This window comes from Lepidochelys kempii, chromosome 1 (assembly GCF_965140285.1).
Source record: "Lepidochelys kempii isolate rLepKem1 chromosome 1, rLepKem1.hap1, whole genome shotgun sequence".
In the NCBI taxonomy this organism is placed as follows: Eukaryota; Metazoa; Chordata; order Testudines; family Cheloniidae; genus Lepidochelys; species Lepidochelys kempii.
The window spans coordinates 63,969,393-63,988,561 of record NC_136380.1 but is presented as its reverse complement, the minus strand read 5'-3'; the positions used below and the strand labels follow the sequence as shown (position 1 = coordinate 63,988,561).

The following is a 19,169-nucleotide window of genomic DNA, read 5'->3' as shown; positions in this document are numbered from 1 at the left end:
TGTCATGGTTACATCCATCTGTGGCTAATCACCTACATAGCTGCACTAGTACCAACATCTACTTGTGAACAGGTTAAACCAAGTTTCAAATAATATAGTTGCATGTCTATTGCAGGAATTCAGACGTATGCATTTGCACCAGGACTTATAATCAAGGCAATTCCCCAGTTCAGGGATTTGAACAGCTCTCCCAGATGAGAGGACCATACCCTAGCCACTGAGCTATGGGGTATTCTAAATTGAGTGTTGTTCTGCTGTGCACGTCATAGTGACAAGTCCTGGTCATTCATGATAATGAATAGTCCTTGGACCAGGAAGAGAGCCCAAGCAAATGACTCTACAGCCTGATGGTTAGGGCAGTCACCTATGATGTAGGGACTAGTTCCTGCTCCAACTATTTTTCAGTTATTTATATAAAGTGGAGTTGCTTCAATAGCAGAGCCCCACATCAGAATACCCCATGGTCCAGTGACTAGGGCATTCTCCTGCAGCACAAAAGACACACATTCAAATCTCTTCCATATCATGCACAGGGGGAGTAGCAGTGTGGCTGCAGCGGCTTGGGCTAACAACCTGAATATGTACCAGGGAATTGCGGGGTGGAGTTGTCCATGGGAGGCTAGCCTAAGCCTCTGCCACACTGCTATTTTTAGGTACTAGCTGAAGCAAAGCTAGCATCTGTGTCTGTCTGAGCTGGTAATTACACCTCTTAGCTGCTGCGTTGCTATACCCTTAATGCCTAGGAAAGGAGCCCACAGTTTACCTCCACCAGCTTCACATGCGTTCAAATATAGTTTGCCCTTGTCTACACTCAGATTTTAATGTGTGTTAAAACACCTTTTCCCCATGTAGACAGACTTTGAAGATACGCCTTTACTGCACAATTAACCCAGGAGATTGGCACTCGCGTCAGGGCACCCAGGTTAACCTAGCCCAGGTGTCCACATTCTCACAGCAAAACCCTACCCATGTTCATGTGTCTTCACGGTTTCTTCACTTGCATGTATCCCAAGATTATTCTTCAAGCGATGGTCCCTATGTGTATTCCACATGTGGAATACGCATGCACACCATGAGCTTGAGTCCTGGCTTTTTTTGTTAGCTGTGTCCATTGGCCTGCGCATGTGCCATAGCACTCCTTGTGCTGTGAACTGAGAGCATAAAAGTTGGTGTGGGCTGATGCCTTTCCAGTTCCTTTTTACTGCCGCATGCTCTGAGCTGGAAACTTTGGTATCCTTGGCTCCTTTCTTCCCTGTGTCATTGCTGTAAAATGTCGTATATAGTTTTTTAGTAGCTTTAGTAGTTTTTTATAGTCTACATAGTATAGTTAGTATTTTTCTCCATTATTTTCCCAACCAGGAACTTTTTCCTTGCAAGAAGTCCAAAATTATCCCCAGGGTTCAAACACTGTATTTTCTGCCCTTGCTCCTTTTTAGTGTGTGACTGTAGCGAGGCGCAGCTGAGTCCCTGTTGCTTCTGCCCCTACTGTCCTCACAAACCTGTCAGAGAAGCCTCAGGTTGATGCAAGCACCAGTGTATTTTGAAATCTATTTCCCACCACGACCTTACTATCTATATACAGGATTTTACAGCCAGGTTTCACAAGCAGCAGACCAGAGCCATCAGGCCCTCACAGCCTCTGGCCTTTCCCTTTTCTCCCCCTGGCTTCCTTCCTCCCAGCCTTTATAGCCCCTGGCTAATTAGGCTGGCAGCTGTTTCTAGTCGCCAGTCTTCATCTTTGCTGCCTACAAGCCTGGCTTCTCTCCAAGTACTCTCCAGAGAAGGGCAACATAAACAGCAAGGTGACAATTCTGCTCAAAGTTTCAGACTCTCATCTGGAGGACAAAACCAGAGAAGATTTGGGTGGGGCTTCCTTTCGTCACACCAAATCCTGAAGCTACCACCGTTACCAACACCACTCTCTCTTGGCCTGGGATGCTCGCATGGGCAATCATATGGCACAGTATGGGAGTCCAGAATGCATATCCATTTACTAGAACTCTGGGTGATCCCTCAAGCTTACAATGCCTTCATCTCACTCATTTGATCCAAACACGTCCAAATAACAGTGGACAAATTACAACAGTATTTTATATGAAAAAAGGGAGGAGATCTCCCCTTTTGTCCATGGGAGCAGTTACCCTCTGGAATTGGTCCATCAGCCATCACCTAACCCTATCAGCAGCATATTTGCTAGGCCGCAAAACTCCCTAGCAGACTGCCTGAGCAGACATTTTCCTGCAAATTATGAATGGGAGAGTCACAATTGAGTTTTCAACAATATATGTTCCCAGCGCCAATCAGGGACATTTTCACCTCTCAGTCAAATAGATAACTTCCATGGTACTGCTCCAGATCAGCCCTGGGAAACAGGTTGATGGGAGATGCCCTACCGGTGTCATGGAAGGGTCGCCTGGGGAATGCTTTCTCTTCCTTTACATTGATACCACAACTTCTGCAGAAGAGCCACCAAGACAGAGCTTGAGTCATCTTGATTGCACCCAACTGGACAAGACAGTGTTTGTTTACAGATCTGCTGAAGCTCTTAGTTCAACCATCGATGAACATCTCCACTTTGCCAGATCTTCTAACACAAGACAGGGGCAGGTTCATGCACTCCAATCCAGGATCACTGCAACCCAGAGCCTGGTATTTGGATGGGCAGAAAAGACTCAATGAGAAGCTGGTACTCAGCAAAATGGAAGCATTTCTCCTCTTGGGCTCATCAGCACAACTTGTGTCCAGAATGTACTGGGATCCCTGCTACCGTAGAGTATCTACTTACCTTTAAGTCTTCAGATATTGCAGTCAGGTCTCTGCAAATGCATTTAGCAGCAACCAGCACTTTTCATCTTATGGTGGATATCTATACAATCTTCACTCATCCTGTCACAACTAGATTTCTGAAAGGGATTCTCAGATCCTTTCCACCACTGGTGAAATTTGCACCAATGGGACCTCAACTTTTGTCCTATTTCCTCTGACTAAACCCTCCTTTGAGCCTCTAGCTACATTCTCTGTGTTCCATTTGTCCACAAAGGTGGTCTTTCTAATAGCTATAACATCAGCCAGAAGAGTCAGCAAGCTGGGAGCACTCATGGCGTACCCACCATATACTACCTTCTATAGAGAAAACTCTCATCACAACCCCACACTAGATTTGTTCCTAAAATAATTTCCAAGTTTCATGTGAGTCAGACAATCCACTTACCAGTATTTTTTCCAAAACCTCAGATGAAGAGAGACATCTGCATTCTCTGGACAGCTAAAGGGCTTTGGCCTTTTATCTGCAAAGAACAAAGGATATTAGGAAGACACCTAAACTATTTGTTACCATAGCGGAGCTATCAAGGGGTCAAGCTATATCTGTGCAGAGACTTTCTGAATGAATCTAGGGATGTAGTATCCTTTGTTACTAACTAGCTTATATTCTCTCTCTGGAGAGGGAGAGGGCTCTTACCACTAGAAGGTAAATTACTTCGGCTGCATGGCTGAGATGTACCGCTCCTAGAATCATAGAATATCAGGGTTGGAAGGGACCTCAGAAGGTCATCCAGTCCAACCCCCCGCTCAAAGCAGGACCAATCCCCAACTAAATCATCCCACCCAGGGCTTTGTCAAGCCTGACCTTAAAAACTTCTAAGGAAGGAGATTCTATCACCTCCCCAGGTAACACATTCCAGTGTTTCACCACCCTCCTAGTGAAACAGTGTTTCCTAATATCCAACCTAAACCTCCCCCACTGCAACTTGAGACCATTACTCCTTGTTCTGTCATCTGCAAACAGTCTAGATCCATCCTCTTTGGAACCCCCTTTCAGGTAGTTGAAAGCACCTATCAAATCCCCCTTCATTCTTCTCTTCTGCAGACTAAACAATCCCAGTTCCCTCAGCCTCTCCTCATAAGTCATGTGTTCCAGTCCCCTAATCATTTTTGTTGCCCTCCGCTGGACTCTTTCCAATTTTTCCACATCCTTCTTGAAGTGTGGGGCCCAAAACTGGACACAGTACTCCAGATGAGGCTTCACCAATGTCGAATAGAGGAGAACGATCACGTCCCTCGATCTGCTGGCAATGCCCCTACATATATATCCCAAAATGCCATTGGCCTTCTTGGCAACAACGGCATACTGTTGATCCATATCTAGCTCCTCGTCCGCTCTGACCCCTAGGTCCTTTTCTGCAGAACTGCTGCCTAGCCATTCCGTCCCTAGTCTGTAGCGGTGCATGGGATTCTTCCGTCCTAAGTGCAGGACTCTGCACTTGTCCTTGTTGAACCTCATCAGATTTCTTTTGGCCCAATCCTCTAATTCGTCTAGGTCCCTCTGTATCCTATCCCTACCCTCCAGCGTATTACCTCTCCTCCCAGTTTAGTGTCATCTGCAAACTTGCTGAGGGTGCAATCCACACCATCCTCCAGATCATTAATGAAGATATTGAACAAAACCAGCCCCAGGACTGACCCTTAGGACACTCGGCTTGATACCGGCTGCCAACTAGACATGGAGCCATTGATCACTACCCATTGAGACCAATGATTTAGCCAGCTTTCTATCCACCTTATAGTCCATTCACCCAGCCCATACTACTTTAACTTGCTGGCAAGAATACTGTGGGAGACGGTGTCAAAAGCTTTGCTGAAGTCAAGAAATATCATGTCCACCATTTTTCCCCGTATCCAGAGAGTCAGTTATCTCATCATAGAAGGCAATCAGGTTGGTTGGGCATGACTTGCCCTTGGTGAATCCATGTTGACTGTTCCTGGTCACCTTCCTCTCCTCCACGTGCTTCAAAATGGATTCCTTGAGGACCAGCTCCATGATTTTTCCGGGGACTGAGGTGAGACTGACTGGTCTGTGGTTCCCCAGATTCTCCTTCTCTTTTTTTAAAGATGGGCACTATATTTGCCTTTCTCCAATTGTCCAGGACCTCCCCTTATCACCACACGTTTTCAAAGATAATGGCCAATGGCTCTGCAATCATATCAGTCAACTCCCTCAGCACCCTCGCATGCATTAGATCTGGCCCCATGGACTTGTGCATGTCCAGCTTTTCTAAATAATCCTTAACCCAGTTGTGGGCAACCTGGAGGCAGCATGCAGCCTGTCAGACTAATCTGCTGGCTGGCCGCGAGACGGTTTGTTTACATTGACTGTCCCCAGGCACGGCTGCCCGCAGCTCTGAGTGGACACGGTTTAAAATACAGCCAGCTTTTCTGGACTCCTTTCTATCTCATAGCCTCCCAGGGGATCCTACCCATCAGTTCCCTGCATCACAAACAGCACTCTGAATACAAGTTATTTTTATAAAATAGAAGCTGGAAATAGAAAATGAGCATATGGGTAAAGTTTCTGCTACAGATCCTCCTTCAGGCTGGAAAACTAGAGTATTGTTTAGTTGGCTTTAGGTTTTTTCCCCACTATGACTTGTCACAAAAACTATTCTAGGGTTGAGAAAAACTGGCAAAAACAAAAATTCTCTTTTTGATTAAACTGAAATGCAATTGTCTAAGAACATCAGAGAAGAGGGCTGGACATCACTGACCCCAACTGTATGGCTATTTCTCATTTATACAACTCTTGGATTAGCCAAGGGGTCTGCTTTGCAAAATGACGGCATGGTTATTTCTTAATGCCAGACATGCAAATCCCTGTGCTCTGATTTACTGTGGGTTATTTAGTAGCTAATCAAAGACAATAATCTTTTTGTTCTGCTTCTCCAGTGCCTAGAACAATGGGGTCTTGGTTCCTGCCTGGTGCTATGGCAATACAAATAAATAAACAATGAGTAATAAAGACAGTACAGATATTTATTGATAACTGTAGAATGCAAATCCTTTGGCTACTGCTCTCATATGCACAACCATGTGCCCACACCAAACAGGCTGCCTCTGCTTCTCCCTCCCACTCTGTTATTGCACATGGACCTGGTTCGCAGCAGTAGCCCTGGTCCTGTTTCTCCTGATGAAATGTTCCTCCTCCTCCTTCTCCATTATTTTGAAAACTCCTGAGTCAGTGACTGGTGCATGCTGATAGGTGCAGAATCCAGCCGTTCACTCCTTCCCACGCTCCCTGTAACCATTCTGGTTTTAGAAGGCTTTGAATAGACACAAGATTTTACACATCTGTACAAGGGTAAAAACAACACTTCCTTTGTTCCAGAAGTGAAAACATAAAACGAGGGACTGCTGTAGGGTTATTACAGTCTTGTAATACAGCAGTTAAAATTAGTTTTATATTGCACTAACACACAAATGTCTTTTGTCATAGTGTTTTTTGTTAGTCCACATTTTAGCTGAGTGGTTAGCAAATATTTGGGGTCTTGTGGATTTTTTCCAGTAGGAAAAAACACTGCCAGGTGCCTTCAGACATGGCTAAGGACTATTGACACCCCAAACATAGAATCATAGAATATCAGGGTTGGAAGGGACCTCAAAGGTCATCTAGTCCAACCCCCTGCTCAAAGCAGGACCAATCCCCAATTAAATCATCCGAGCCAGGGCTTTGTCAAGCCTGACTTTAAAAACTTCTAAGGAAGGAGATTCTATCACCTCCCTAGGTAACACATTCCAGTGTTTCACCCCCTCCTAGTGAAAAAGTTTTTCCTAATATCCAACCTAAACCTCCCCCACTGCAACTTGAGACCATTACTCCTTGTCCTGTCCTCTTCTACCACTGAGAATAGTCTAGAACCATCCTCTTTGGAACCCCCTTTCAGGTAGTTGAAAGCAGCTATCAAATCCTCCCTCATTCTTCTCTTCTGCAGACTAAACAATCCCAGTTCCCTCAGCCTCTCCTCATAAGTCATGTGTTCCAGACCCGGAATCATTTTTGTTGCCCTTCGCTGGACTCTCTCCAATTTATCCACATCCTTCTTGTAGTGTGGGGCCCAAAACTGGACACAGTACTCCAGATGAGGCCTCACCAATGTCGAATAGAGGGGAACAATCATGTCCCTCGATCTGCTGGCTATGCCCCTACTTATACATCCCAAAATGCCATTGGCCTTCTTAGCAACAAGGGCACACTGTTGACTCATATCCAGCTTCTCGTCCACTGTCACCCCTAGGTCCTTTTCCGCAGAACTGCTGCCTAGCCATTCCATCCCTAGTCTGTAGCGGTGCATTGGGTTCTTCCATCCTACGTGCAGGACCCTGCACTTATCCTTGTTGAACCTCATCAGATTTCTTTTGGCCCAATCCTCCAATTTGTCTAGGTCCCTCTGTATCTTATCCCTGCCCTCCAGCGTATCTACCACTCCTCCTAATTTAGTATCATCCGCAAATTTGCTGAGAGTGCAATCCACGCCATCCTCCAGATCATTTATGAAGATATTGAACAAAACCGGCCCCAGGACTGACCCTTGGGGCACTCCACTTGATACCGGCTGCCAACTAGACATGGAGCCATTGATCACTACCCCCCGTTGAGCCCGACAATCTAGCCAACTTTCTACCCACCTTATAGTGCATTCATCCAGCCCGTACTTCTTTAACTTGCTGACGAGAATACTGTGGGAGACCGTGTCAAAAGCGTTGCTAAAGTCAAGAAACAATACATCCACTGCTTTCCCTTCATCCACAGAACCAGTAATCTCATCATAGAAGGCGATTAGATTAGTCAGGCATGACCTTCCCTTGGGTGAATCCATGCTGACTGTTCCTGATCACTTTCCTCTCGTTTAAGTGCTTCAGGATTGATTCCTTGAGGACCTGCTCCATGATTTTTCCAGGGACTGAGGTGAGGCAGACTGGCCTGTAGTTCCCAGGATCCTCCTCCTTCCCTTTTTTAAAGATTGGCACTACATTAGCCTTTTTCCAGTCATCCAGGACTTCCCCCGTTCGCCACGAGTTTTCAAAGATAATGGCCAATGGCTCTGCAATCACAGCCGCCAATTCCTTTAGCACTCTTGGATGCAACGCGTCCGGCCCCATGGACTTGTGCACTTCCAGCTTTTCTAAATAGTCCCTAACCACCTCTTTCTCCACAGAAGGTTGGCCACCTACTCCCCATGCTGTGATGCTCAGCGCAGCAGTCTGGGAGCTGACCTTGTTAGTGAAGACAGAGGCAAAAAAAGCATTGAGTACATTAGCTTTTTCCACATCCTCTGTCACTAGGTTGCCTCCCTCATTCAGTAAGGGGCCCACACTTTCCTTGGCTTTCTTCTTGTTGCCAACATACCTGAAGAAACCCTTCTTGTTACTCTTAACATCTCTTGCTAGCTGCAGCTCCAGGTGTGATTTGGCCCTCCTGATTTCATTCCTACATGCCCGAGCAATATTTTTATACTCTTCCCTGGTCATTTGTCCAATCTTCCACTTCTTGTAGGCTTCTTTTTTATGTTTAAGATCCGCAAGGATTTCACCGTTAAGCCAAGCTGGTCGCCTGCCATATGTACTATTCTTTCGACACATTGGGATGGTTTGTCCCTATAACCTCAACAGGGATTACTTGAAATACAGCCAGCTCTTCTGGACTCCTTTCCCCTTCATATTATTCCCCCAGGGGATCCTACCCAGACACAGTCTGTCCAAATGCATCACAGTACCTCTAAAAGTTCTGGAATCTCTCTCAGGTGATGGAAGGACCCACTGAAGGTCTGCGTGGGAATACCATTCCCACATTCCTCACCCTCCAAGATCTTCTCAATAGGTGCCACCCTTTTTGGATGCAGGGCTCACCTCCACAGGGTTACAGCCTAGGGCAAGTGGTCTACACAAGAGGCCATGCTCCACATCAACTTCCTACATCTAAGAGTAGTTTGATAAGCTTGCCAATACTTCCTTCACAACGTACAGGGTCACTTCTTCAGGATAATGCTGGACAACAGAGCAACAAACTACTAGGCCTCTAGAGTACAGTTGCAGACTCTCCAAACAGGAACTTCCACCCGGACCATGAATGGGAGCTCAATGATTCGGTCTTCCACAGCATCTGCTAGAGTAGGGGATTACCAGATGCAGACTTTTCTGCTAATCCAATCAACACAAAATGTTGCCGCTTCTGCTCCAAGGAAGGATACAACCACAACTCACTGGGAAATGCCCTGATAATACAGTTGCCACATACCCTGCTATATGCTTACCCTCCTCTACCTCTAATTCTCAAGACCCTGCTAAAACTGTGACAGGGAAGAGCAAGGGTTATCTTCATAGTACTGTCCTGGCCAAGACAATTGTGGTACTCAAACCTTCTTCACCTCTCTGTGGCAATGCCTTGCAGCCTTCCCCCGAGGAGGGATCCCCCGCCACAGAACTCGGCGATCCTGATCCATCCCAGCCCCCCTCCTTGAACCTGAAAGCTAGGTTCTTGATGGTTCTCAAGCATGGAGCTAACCTGTTTGGCTAGACTAGTGGGAAAACTAGATGACATCATAGGAGACTCACCATTCACTACCTTCTACAGAGATAAGGTTTCACTATGTCTCCACCCTCACTTCCTCCCTAAGGTCTCAGGAAATCCAGGTACCAGTGTTCTATCCAAAGGGCTCTTGCCTTCTTCCTTGACAGGACTAAGATCTTCAGGGCCTCTGCAAGACTATTTGTGTCTTTTGCAAAGAGGATGAGAGGACAGCCCATTTCCACACGAAGACTGTCAGAGTGGGTGTCAGGTTGCATCTTAATGTGCTATGAGACTGCTGGAATATCTTGGATCTGCTTCCTCAGCACCCACCTACATGTTAAGTTATTGGCTGAGAGTATATTACAGGGGAGCCCCCATAAGGGCATATACTTGAAGAAGAGTGGGAGGTTACTTACCTGTACATTAACGTGAGTTCTTCAAGATCTTTTTTCCCTAGGGGTGCTCCATCTCCCGCCCTCCTTCCTTGCCACTGTGGAGTCTCTGGCTTTGTGGCTGAGAACGAACTGAGTGGCGTGGGTCCATGCCACCCCATGTGCCCTTGAATGGGAACACGAGGAGCTGCTCTGTGCCACCATGGGCCCATGGACAGTGCTTCACAATCTCTGCTCAAAGTATCTATAGTGACAAAACACCTGGAAGAACTCAAGTTACTGTACAGGTAAGTAACCTCTCCATCTCTGATTTGCAGAGACAAATAGTGAAACTAGACAACCGACTTCACAATCTGCAAGCACAAATACTTGTGTGAATCAATTTTAGGGTTCTTCTAAATGTAGGTACATAAAGCTGGGAGCCCACATGTGTGTCAAAAGCACAGTAGTACCTTGTGGGAGCCTTGCTATTTGGCAACAGAAGAGTGCCTGCTAAGATTTTTAAATTCTTTCCCTGCTATATCCTTTACAGACACATGCCAAATCAGTAGAGCTGCTTCAACTAGCTGTATGGGTCAGCTTGCAAGGTTAAAAATGTAATAGAAAAACATAGGTTGGATTGTAAACACTGTATCATTGGCTCACAGGGAGCTGGAGACGCTGTGGCGAATGTTCAGGAACGAGTACGCTTTAAATACACATTGGATTGTTCCTTGGAAGAAGGGAGGGGATTCAGTAGTTGAGGTTTACATTACAAGTCATGTGTTGGATATTTCTACTGAAAACAAAAACTGATATACTTGTCAGTCTGCAAGGACAAGTACAGAGGCTATTAGCAGACAGCCAGATTTCCTTTAGAAGCCTTCAAACTTTTATAAAATCCTTGTTTAATATCTGCTAAATTTTAGGGTTAAACCAAGTTGACAGTATCCCCATAGATGAATGTTTTCTTTAATTCAGCTATACAGTATTTAAAACTCTGACACTTTCCATTGTAAGTCTCTTATTTCTTGGGTTTATAATGCCTCAGTAAAAAAAAATTGTGTCAAAAGAAATATATTTTTGATTGCAATATATATATTCACTTCAAGCCAGGGGGTGCTGCAGCCCCCTCCCTACTCCTAGTTCCAGCGCTTCTGTGGGGGTGTCGCCGGGGGGTGTGTGGCTCAGTCTCTCTCTGGGGGAACATGGGGGTGTCGCTGAGGGAGGGTTGGGTCGGTCTCCCTCTTGTGCTCCAGCCCTGCTCTCCAAAGGTCTGGAGGATTTTAAGGGTGTCCGTGTTTCTCGTTAGGCTCCGGTGACAGTATATATATATATATTCTACTCAAATCTGGGGAAATATACACTCTCTCTCTCTCTCTCTATATATATATATATATTCTACTCAAATCTGGGGAAATATACTCTCTCTCTCTCTCTCTCTATATATATATATTCTACTCAAATCTGGGGAAATTCTACAATGGAATTTTTCTTTTTTATTCTACCAATTTTACCCTGACTTTAAAGGCAAGAGAAGTATCTTTCTTAGGGCGTGTTTTCATTGCAGTTACCCCAAATGATCAGCACCTGGGTCTGAGCACCCAGGTTAGTCTAGCTTGGTTGTGAGCAGCCACATACCTCAACACTAGTGCTGCACTTGCCTGTATGAGGTGCTAGGACTTCTGAGGGCATATCCCACAATTCTTTAAACTGCAGTAAGCTGAGCCTAGGGCAAGTGGTCTACACAAGAGGCCATGCTCCACATCAACTTCCTACATCTAAGAGTAGTTTGATAAGCTTGCCAATACTTCCTTCACTCTGATTCTTTCCCAGTGAACTTTGGAAGAACTTGTCTGCCTCTCTGTGCACATAAGGGGAAATATGGAAAGGCACTGGAGTGTTTTAGCCTGAAAAATGTGCTGGGTTGCCAGCTGGAGATAGGGTGTACTCAGGCTTTAACCTATATCCTGGACAGGCTGGCTAGCTATGTTGAAACTGATCAGAAAGCACCACCGTATTTGGGGAGAGGGTTGTGTGTGTGAACAGGAGTTGTTAGGGACAATACATGAGTAAGAGCCAGAGTTAACTGCAGTGAAGACAAGCCCTTATTCAAATAGCTCTAAACTATTTCAAAACATTCCCGATGGTCATCTGATTTATTCAGCTCTTTGGATATTCAACGCTTTTCAGCCTTTTTCCTATGCAAATTCCTTTTGAAGGAATGAAGCATCACCAGCAGGTTAGTACCCTGAGTAGGTGCAGTAGTTGGATGTTTGTTATACAAGAAGCAGAAGTGAAACCGCTAACATTGTGCTGGAAATGGCCCAACTTGATTATCATACACATTGTAAGGAGAGTGATCACTTTAGATAAGCTATTGCCAGCAGGAGAGTGGGGTGGGGGGAGGTATTTTTTCATGCTTTGTGTGTATAAAAGATCTTCTTCACTTTCCACAGTATGCATCCGATGAAGTGAGCTGTAGCTCACGAAAGCTTATGCTCAAATAAATTGGTTAGTCTCTAAGGTGCCACAAGTACTCCTTTTCTTTTTGCGAATACAGACTAACAGGGCTGTTACTCTGAAACCGCTAACATTGTTACAGCATTTAAATAGCAATAGTGATAATGAGGCCATAACATTAACACCCATGTGATAAATGAGGGACTTTCCTACTTTCAGTGTGGCTACAGCCTCAAAAGCATTGCATTTAGGTGCTTTCTGAAAGTTATCTTCATGGCTAAATGGGCTACCCCTGTGGTAAGATTTGATAAAAATGCCTTCATTTTGTCTAGACAACAGTTCCCACCTTGGCTATGCTATTGGAGCTGTACTGGTCGAGAATTACAGGACCCAATTTACCTAGTGTAGATTCAGCCTTCTAGTTTTTTCCTCTCCTTGGTGCTTTCAAGCCTTTTTTGGCACTGTCTTGCTAGGCCGTGTCCTGCTGGAGTGACTGTGCCTTTACCTGGTGCTGCTGCTGCAGGTACATCATTACTAGACTGTAAGCCTCCCTAGAGCTCTGCTGACACAAATGCCCCCACCAGAGGAAGTCAAAAGGCTGAGGAATATTCCATCATTGCTCTGATTTTATGGAACATGAAATGCCTTAAAGACTAACAGATTTATTTGGGTATAAGCTTTCCTGGGTAAAAAAACAACAACACTTCTTCAGATCAAATAAATCTGTTAATCTTTTAGGTGCCCCTGGACTCCTTGTTCTTTTTGTGTATACAGACTAACACCGCTACCCTCTGATACCTGAAATTTCTTGGCTCTCCTCTCGCCACTACCAACCAGAAGATAATGTCCCAGGGTGAAGGAGTGCATGCTGCAATACCTCTTCTAGTATGAAGTGTGCTGCTGAGTCACTTCATATTCATCCACACCAGGGTTCTTCAGCTCATTCCCCCCCCCCATGCAGTAAATCAACATTTAACAGGTTTTGCCTTGATTTTACAAGAGCTAGATAATTTTTTCTATTTATCTGTTGCTAACAAAAAGGCCCTGACTCCCTTGTAGCTAAATTCTCATTGTTCCTGCTGCAGCCTCATGTTGCTTTCGGGTAGTAAAAGGAAGCAAGACAGGTCTTCTACTTTGTAGCACAGGGTTGTAGCCCAGGCACTTGATTTGCTGTTAGGAAGCTGTGCCCACAAACCACACTCATTCAGACTCCGCTCAGGCAGTGCCTGTCTGCTCCGGACGTCCGTGCGTTGCCCCACTCCCCCGGGAGCTTTGTTTTTCTAACAGCACGTTGTCCCCAGCCAGCAAACACCTCCCACCCAGCACTGCAGCGTGCTTCGCTGGTGGGACCTTGATGGCATTTTGCTGGGGGAGGTCGGTACAGACCGTCTCTCTGCGGGGGACGCAGGAGGGAACCCCTGCCGCGCACGGACACGTGTAGCCCGGCGTTCCGGGGAGCAACGCCCGTACCCCCGCGTCAGGGAGGCTGGCTTGGGGGTGCTCGGAGCTCCCGCCAGTGAGAGGCCCCGGCCCGGAGCTCTCTGGGACCGGCTGCGGAGGCAGGGGGATAATCCAGCCCCGCCGGCGGGCCGCGTCCTTCCCACTTCGCCGCCCCAGCGCGATAGCGGCAGCAGGGCGCTGCCGTGCCCCCTCCCACGCCCGCCTCCTTCCACGTTGCCGCTCCCCGGGGTACCGGCTAGAAGAGGCTCCGGCTGGGGCTGGCGGCAGATGCTGGCGGCACAAGGCGGCGGGGAGGGGCGGGAGCCTGCGGCCATGAAGTCCCCGCAAGCTAAGAGCGCGGCCGGCAAAGGTGAGCGCGGCCGGCCCGGACACTCGGCTGCAGCCCCCTCGCGAGAGCCGCCGTCGGGCGGGGAGGAGGCGGCCGGCGCCGGGCTGCGGGGTCGGTGCCCTTCGCCTCCCGCCCCCAGGCCAGGCTGTCACAGGGGCCGGGCGGCGGGGTGCGCTCAGCGGTGCAAACCCCCGTTAGTGCCGGGAGCAGAGGCGGCCAGGACCCGACCCCGGCCCGGCCAGCGACCGAGGCTCGGCTGCTGCCGGCTCCCTCCCTTTGCTACGGTCTCTCCGCTCTCGGGGGGGGCCGGTCTCGCCGCGGGGGGGGGGGTACGGCGGGGGTGGGGCCGGTCTCGCTGGGGGGAAACGGGGGTGCAGGGGCGCTGGAACAATGTGTGTGTGTGGGGGGGTGCTGAGAGCCATGTAAACCCTGCGTATGATGGAAACCACTTCAAGCCGGGGGTGCTGCAGCCCCCTCGCTAGCCCTAGTCCCAGCGCCTCTGGGGGGGTGTCGGTGGGGGGGGGCTCAGTCTCTCTCTGGGGGGACAGGGGGGTGTCGCTGCGGGAGGGGTGGCTCGGTCTCCCTCTTGTGCTCCAGCCCTGCTCTCCGAGGGCCCGGGGGGGTTTAAGGGTGTCCGTGTTTCTCGTTAGGCTCCGGTGACGGTCTCCCTCGCGCTCTCCCGTGCGGCCCGGGCTCGGGCCCTGCCGCCCTGCGGGCGGATGCCGGGGAGCTGGCGGAGGTGCTGGGCGAGTTCGATGCCGTGATCGAGGACTTCTCCTCGCCCGTCAGCAAGCGCCACTTCCAGTACGAGGAGCACCTGGCGCGGATGAAGCGGCGGAGCAGCGCCAGCGTTAGCGACAGCAGCGGCATGAGCGGCTCGGAGAGTGAGACACCCCCGCCCTTGCCCTGCCCTCCCGCACGCTTCCCTTTCCCCCGTCCCCTCCCTCCTGCGCAGCGGGCACGGGCAGCCGGCCCCCAGTTAGAGTCTCCTGCACCGCATCTGCGTGCAGTTCAGTGTTGCTCTGGCTAGCAAACCAGTTGTTTCACAGCTTATTCCTGGGGGAGGACCTTTCAGAGCTGACAGGTAAAAATAGCTTTGACTTCTAGACACTTGACAGCTCTCCCCACCCATCACAAAGCAAAACACTGCTTGGCTTTTTTTTTTTTCCTTCTGTCCTTGTATTTTGGTGTCTGGAACTTAGGTCTTTTCAGTAGCATTTGGGGAGACATTGTACCAGTTTCTATGATCTAAACTAAATGTACATTTCTTAAGAAACGGGTCTTAGTGTTACAAAAGGCAGAGATTATCTAGCACTTTTTATACTGTTTACTTTTGTCCCCTGCTTGCCACAAATTAAAAGTATTATGCATTTAATTGTTCCGTCTTCTCCAAGCGTCCTGCATGTGACTCTCCTTTGTTCCTTCCATCAAACAGCTTGTTGAAGGTGGTCTGCAGAGAATGTTTTTTAATTAATTTGTGTCCTTTTCCCCCTTCCCCCCATCCTTTTATGATACATAAAGAAATCTGGAAAGATTTATGTTTTTAAAATAATTTTCTTATTTTTTCCCTCACAAATATCAAGAATGTCAAGTCTGGTCTTCTCTGGTTTTCTCATCTTGGAAGTCTCAGACATTTCTTGTTAATTCTCACACCTTAACTGATCAATCATAAAGATGCAGACAAGGACAGACGCCCTTTTCTCTTTTTTCTTTCTTTCTCCTCCTCTCCCCCTCCCAGCCCCCCCGGGTTTCCTTAATGTTGATGATTGCTGGGGAGAATCTTGCTATGCTATACAAAAGTGAAAAGTCAAAGAGAATCACAATGGTACTTGGGGTGGATAAGGTCAGAGACTGGAAAATAAGGTGTCAGAGAAGGAAGAGTTCCCAGCTGGCTGGTAGAAGACTATAGAGGCACTCGATTTTTTTTAGAAGCCCAAGAAAACTCTAGTCCATTCTAGCAGGAAGACTCCTGATGACCTCATCATCTTGTAGCTAACTAAATATTTACTAAACAAGAATGTTGTATTAAAAGTATTTTCACAAGAGGTTTATAGAAATACTGGAAACCACTTCCTCCTCTCCCTTCAGTGAATGGTGCTGTTTTCTAGTTTTGGAGGTTGCTGTTTTAAAGATAATTTAAATCACAAGTTCCAGTTTGAGGCAAAACGTTATTTGCAGAGTGCAGAAAAAGTGCTAGTTGTACAAAGGAGTATTAAATTTAATACTGATAGCATACATACAAGCAAAAGATATGGAATCAAGAATGTCCAAAAGCAAGGTAATTGAGAAATAAAGTTTAGCATACATTTGTTAGTGCTGTGATTTTTGTTCAGATTTCTTTAAAAAATTATATTTTGGTGGTTGTTTGTCAAGGAGAGTGTACCAAAATTAATAGTAATTAGGAGGACTGAAAGAACCTGCTTTTCCATTAAAAAGCCATGGAATCAATCTTTAAGTTGTCATAAGTAAATTTAAAAAAAAAATCATACAACCAAAACCTATTTTTCTAAATTGCTAACTTCCTCTCCTCAAAAAAATTCTATAGAATTTGCCTTATAAAAACTTTCTGATTTTCAGTGATTTCTAGTAATGAAACTGTTTCTTTCACTAAAATGGTAAATTGTGACCAGATACTTAACCTAATTAATATTAACAACAAAGGGGAAGGAACACAAGTCAAAATAGGGAAAGAATGGGTTAAAGACTATTTAGACAAGTCAGTTGTAGTCATGTTGTCAGAACCTGATTAAATGAATCCTAGGGTACTTGAGGAACTAGCTGACACGGCTGTTACTCTGAATCTTGGAACTGTTAGTGATTCTCTTTAAGAAAACATGGAGCATGGGGGAGGTCCCAAGAGGACGGGAGAAGGGCAAACATAGTACCTGTCTTTAAAAAGGGGGTGCAGGGTGGGGAACCAGTCAGCCTAATGTCAACACCTGGAAAGATACTGGAACAAATGATTAAACAATCAATTTGTAAGCACCTAGAGGATAATGGGTTATAACAGTGGTTCTCAAACTTTTGTAATGGTGGCCCCTTTCACCTTTGAGTGTGACCCTCCCCCCCCTTATAAATTAAAACTCTTTTTTTTTTAATATTTAACACCATTATAAATGCTGGAGGCAAAATGGGATTTAGGGTGGAGGTTGACAGCTTGTGACCCCCTGTGTAAGAACCTTGTGACCCTCTAAGGGGTCTTAACCCCCAATTTGAGATCCCCTGGGTTAAATTAATAGCCAACATGAATTTGTCAAGAAAAAATCATGCCAAACCAACTTAATTCCCTTCTTTGACAGGGTTACTGGCCTTGTGGATGGGGGGGAAGCTGTAAATGTTACATATCTTGATTTTAGTAAGGCTTTTGACACAGTCCCACATGACAATCTCACAAGCAAACTAGGGAAATGAGGTCTAGGTGAAATTACTATAAGGTGGGATCAAAACTAGTTGAAAGACTGTACTTGGAGTAGTAATCAATGGTTTGCTGACAAATCAGGGAGCATATCTAGTGGAATTGTACAGGGTCTGTTACTACTCGGTATTGTCATTAACATCCGATAACGAGTGGAGAGTATGCTTATATAATTTGTGATAATACCAAGCTGGGAGGGGTTGGAAGCACTTTGAAGGACAGGATTAGAATTCAAAATGACCTTGGCAAATTGCAGAATTGGTCTGAAATCTACAAGATTAAATTCAATAAAGACAAGTGCAACGTATTACACTTAAGTAGAAAAAAAATCAAATAGAGAGCTACAAAATGGGGAATAATTGGCTAGGTAGCAGTACTGAAGAAAAGGATCTGGGGCTTATAGCAGACACAAACTGAATATGAGTCAACAATGTGATGCAGTTGCAAAAAAGGCTAATATCATTCTGGGGTATATTAGCAAGTGTCTTGTATGTAAGACACGTGAGCTAATTGTCCTGTCCTTGGCACTGGTGAGGCCTCTGCTGGAGTACTGTGTACAGTTCTGGAAACCGCAGTTTAAGAAAGACATGAATGAATTTGAGAGTCCAGAAGAAAGCAACAAAAATAATAAAAAGTTTAGAAAACTTGACCTGGGAGGAAAGGTTAAAAAAACTGGACGTGTTTAGTCTTGAGAAAAGAAGACAGAGGGACCTGATAAATCTTCAAATACATTAAGGGCTGTTATAAAGAGGATGATCAATTGTTTTCCATGTCCACTGAAGATAGGACAAGAAGTAATGCGCTTAATTTTCAGAAAGAGAGAGTTAGGTTAGATATTAGGATAAAACTTTCTAATGATAAGGATAGTTAAGCTTGCCAGGGAGATTGTAGAATCCCCATTTTGAAGGTTTTTAAGAACAGGTTCCACAAATACCTGTAAGAGATGATTTAGTTATATTCCTCAGTGCAGGGGGCTGGACTAGATGACCTCTTGTGCTCCTCTCCAGTTCTACATTTCAATGATTCATTCATGCTTTGCATTATCAGTTTGTCAATATGATAGTTTTGTATATGAGTTTGTTTTTATTTAACACTTTAAAATGTTAGCAATATATTCTTCATAACAGTTAGGCTATTGGTTATATTATAAAGGTATTTCTTTCAATCAGTGGGTGTAGGGTGTAGATATTGCTGATGGGACACTTAAAATACATATAGATTACCACAATGATTTCATATACTTCCATTTGTATTAAAGCATCAGATCTGAGCTGTATATACTGCACTCTCTCTCTCGCTTTCTTTTTTTAAGCTGCTGAAGTCTGTGTGTAGTTTGTTCTATAAGCCTGTGACTACTTCTGAGTCTTCTGGCAATAGTTTCCCATCCTTAATAACAATGGTACAGTTCCACCATTAATAGTCATAGTAGGAGCCCTACTTTAGACAAAGTTTCTGAAGTCTCCAGCATTTTGAATACAATGTAATCTAACTATGTTCTGATCAAATTTAAAAGACCCCAGTGTTAAAACACTGGTAGCTCATAGCAGCAGGAGCCTTGTCCACACTAGCATTCTCACTATTTTTACTACCCATTAAATACCCCAGTGCTAGAGTTAAGCTAACTTTGGTACAAAAAATTAGTTAAATGTTATTTAATTTTTTTCATTAATCTTTAATCCGTAAAAAAAAAAAAAAATTCTCCACCATTTTCAGATTTATTGCAAGCCTGTAGTCAGGTAGTTCAGTTTACTTAGAGACCTGTCTATACTGGTATGTCCTGCCTGGATTATT

At 45.7% G+C, this 19,169-nt stretch overlaps 1 protein-coding gene across 1 annotated transcript in view; it reads left to right on the top strand.

The window, feature by feature from the left end:
• The first annotated feature begins 13,486 nt into the window (after positions 1-13,486).
• Positions 13,487-19,169, top strand: part of RGCC (regulator of cell cycle) — a 42,687-nt gene continuing 37,004 nt past the window's right edge. The window contains exons 1-2 of the mRNA XM_073324603.2: positions 13,487-13,984; positions 14,614-14,847. Coding sequence (XP_073180704.1) covers positions 13,903-13,984; positions 14,614-14,847 — 316 coding nt within the window. The 5' untranslated portion in view covers positions 13,487-13,902. The remainder of the gene's footprint in view (positions 13,985-14,613; positions 14,848-19,169) is intronic.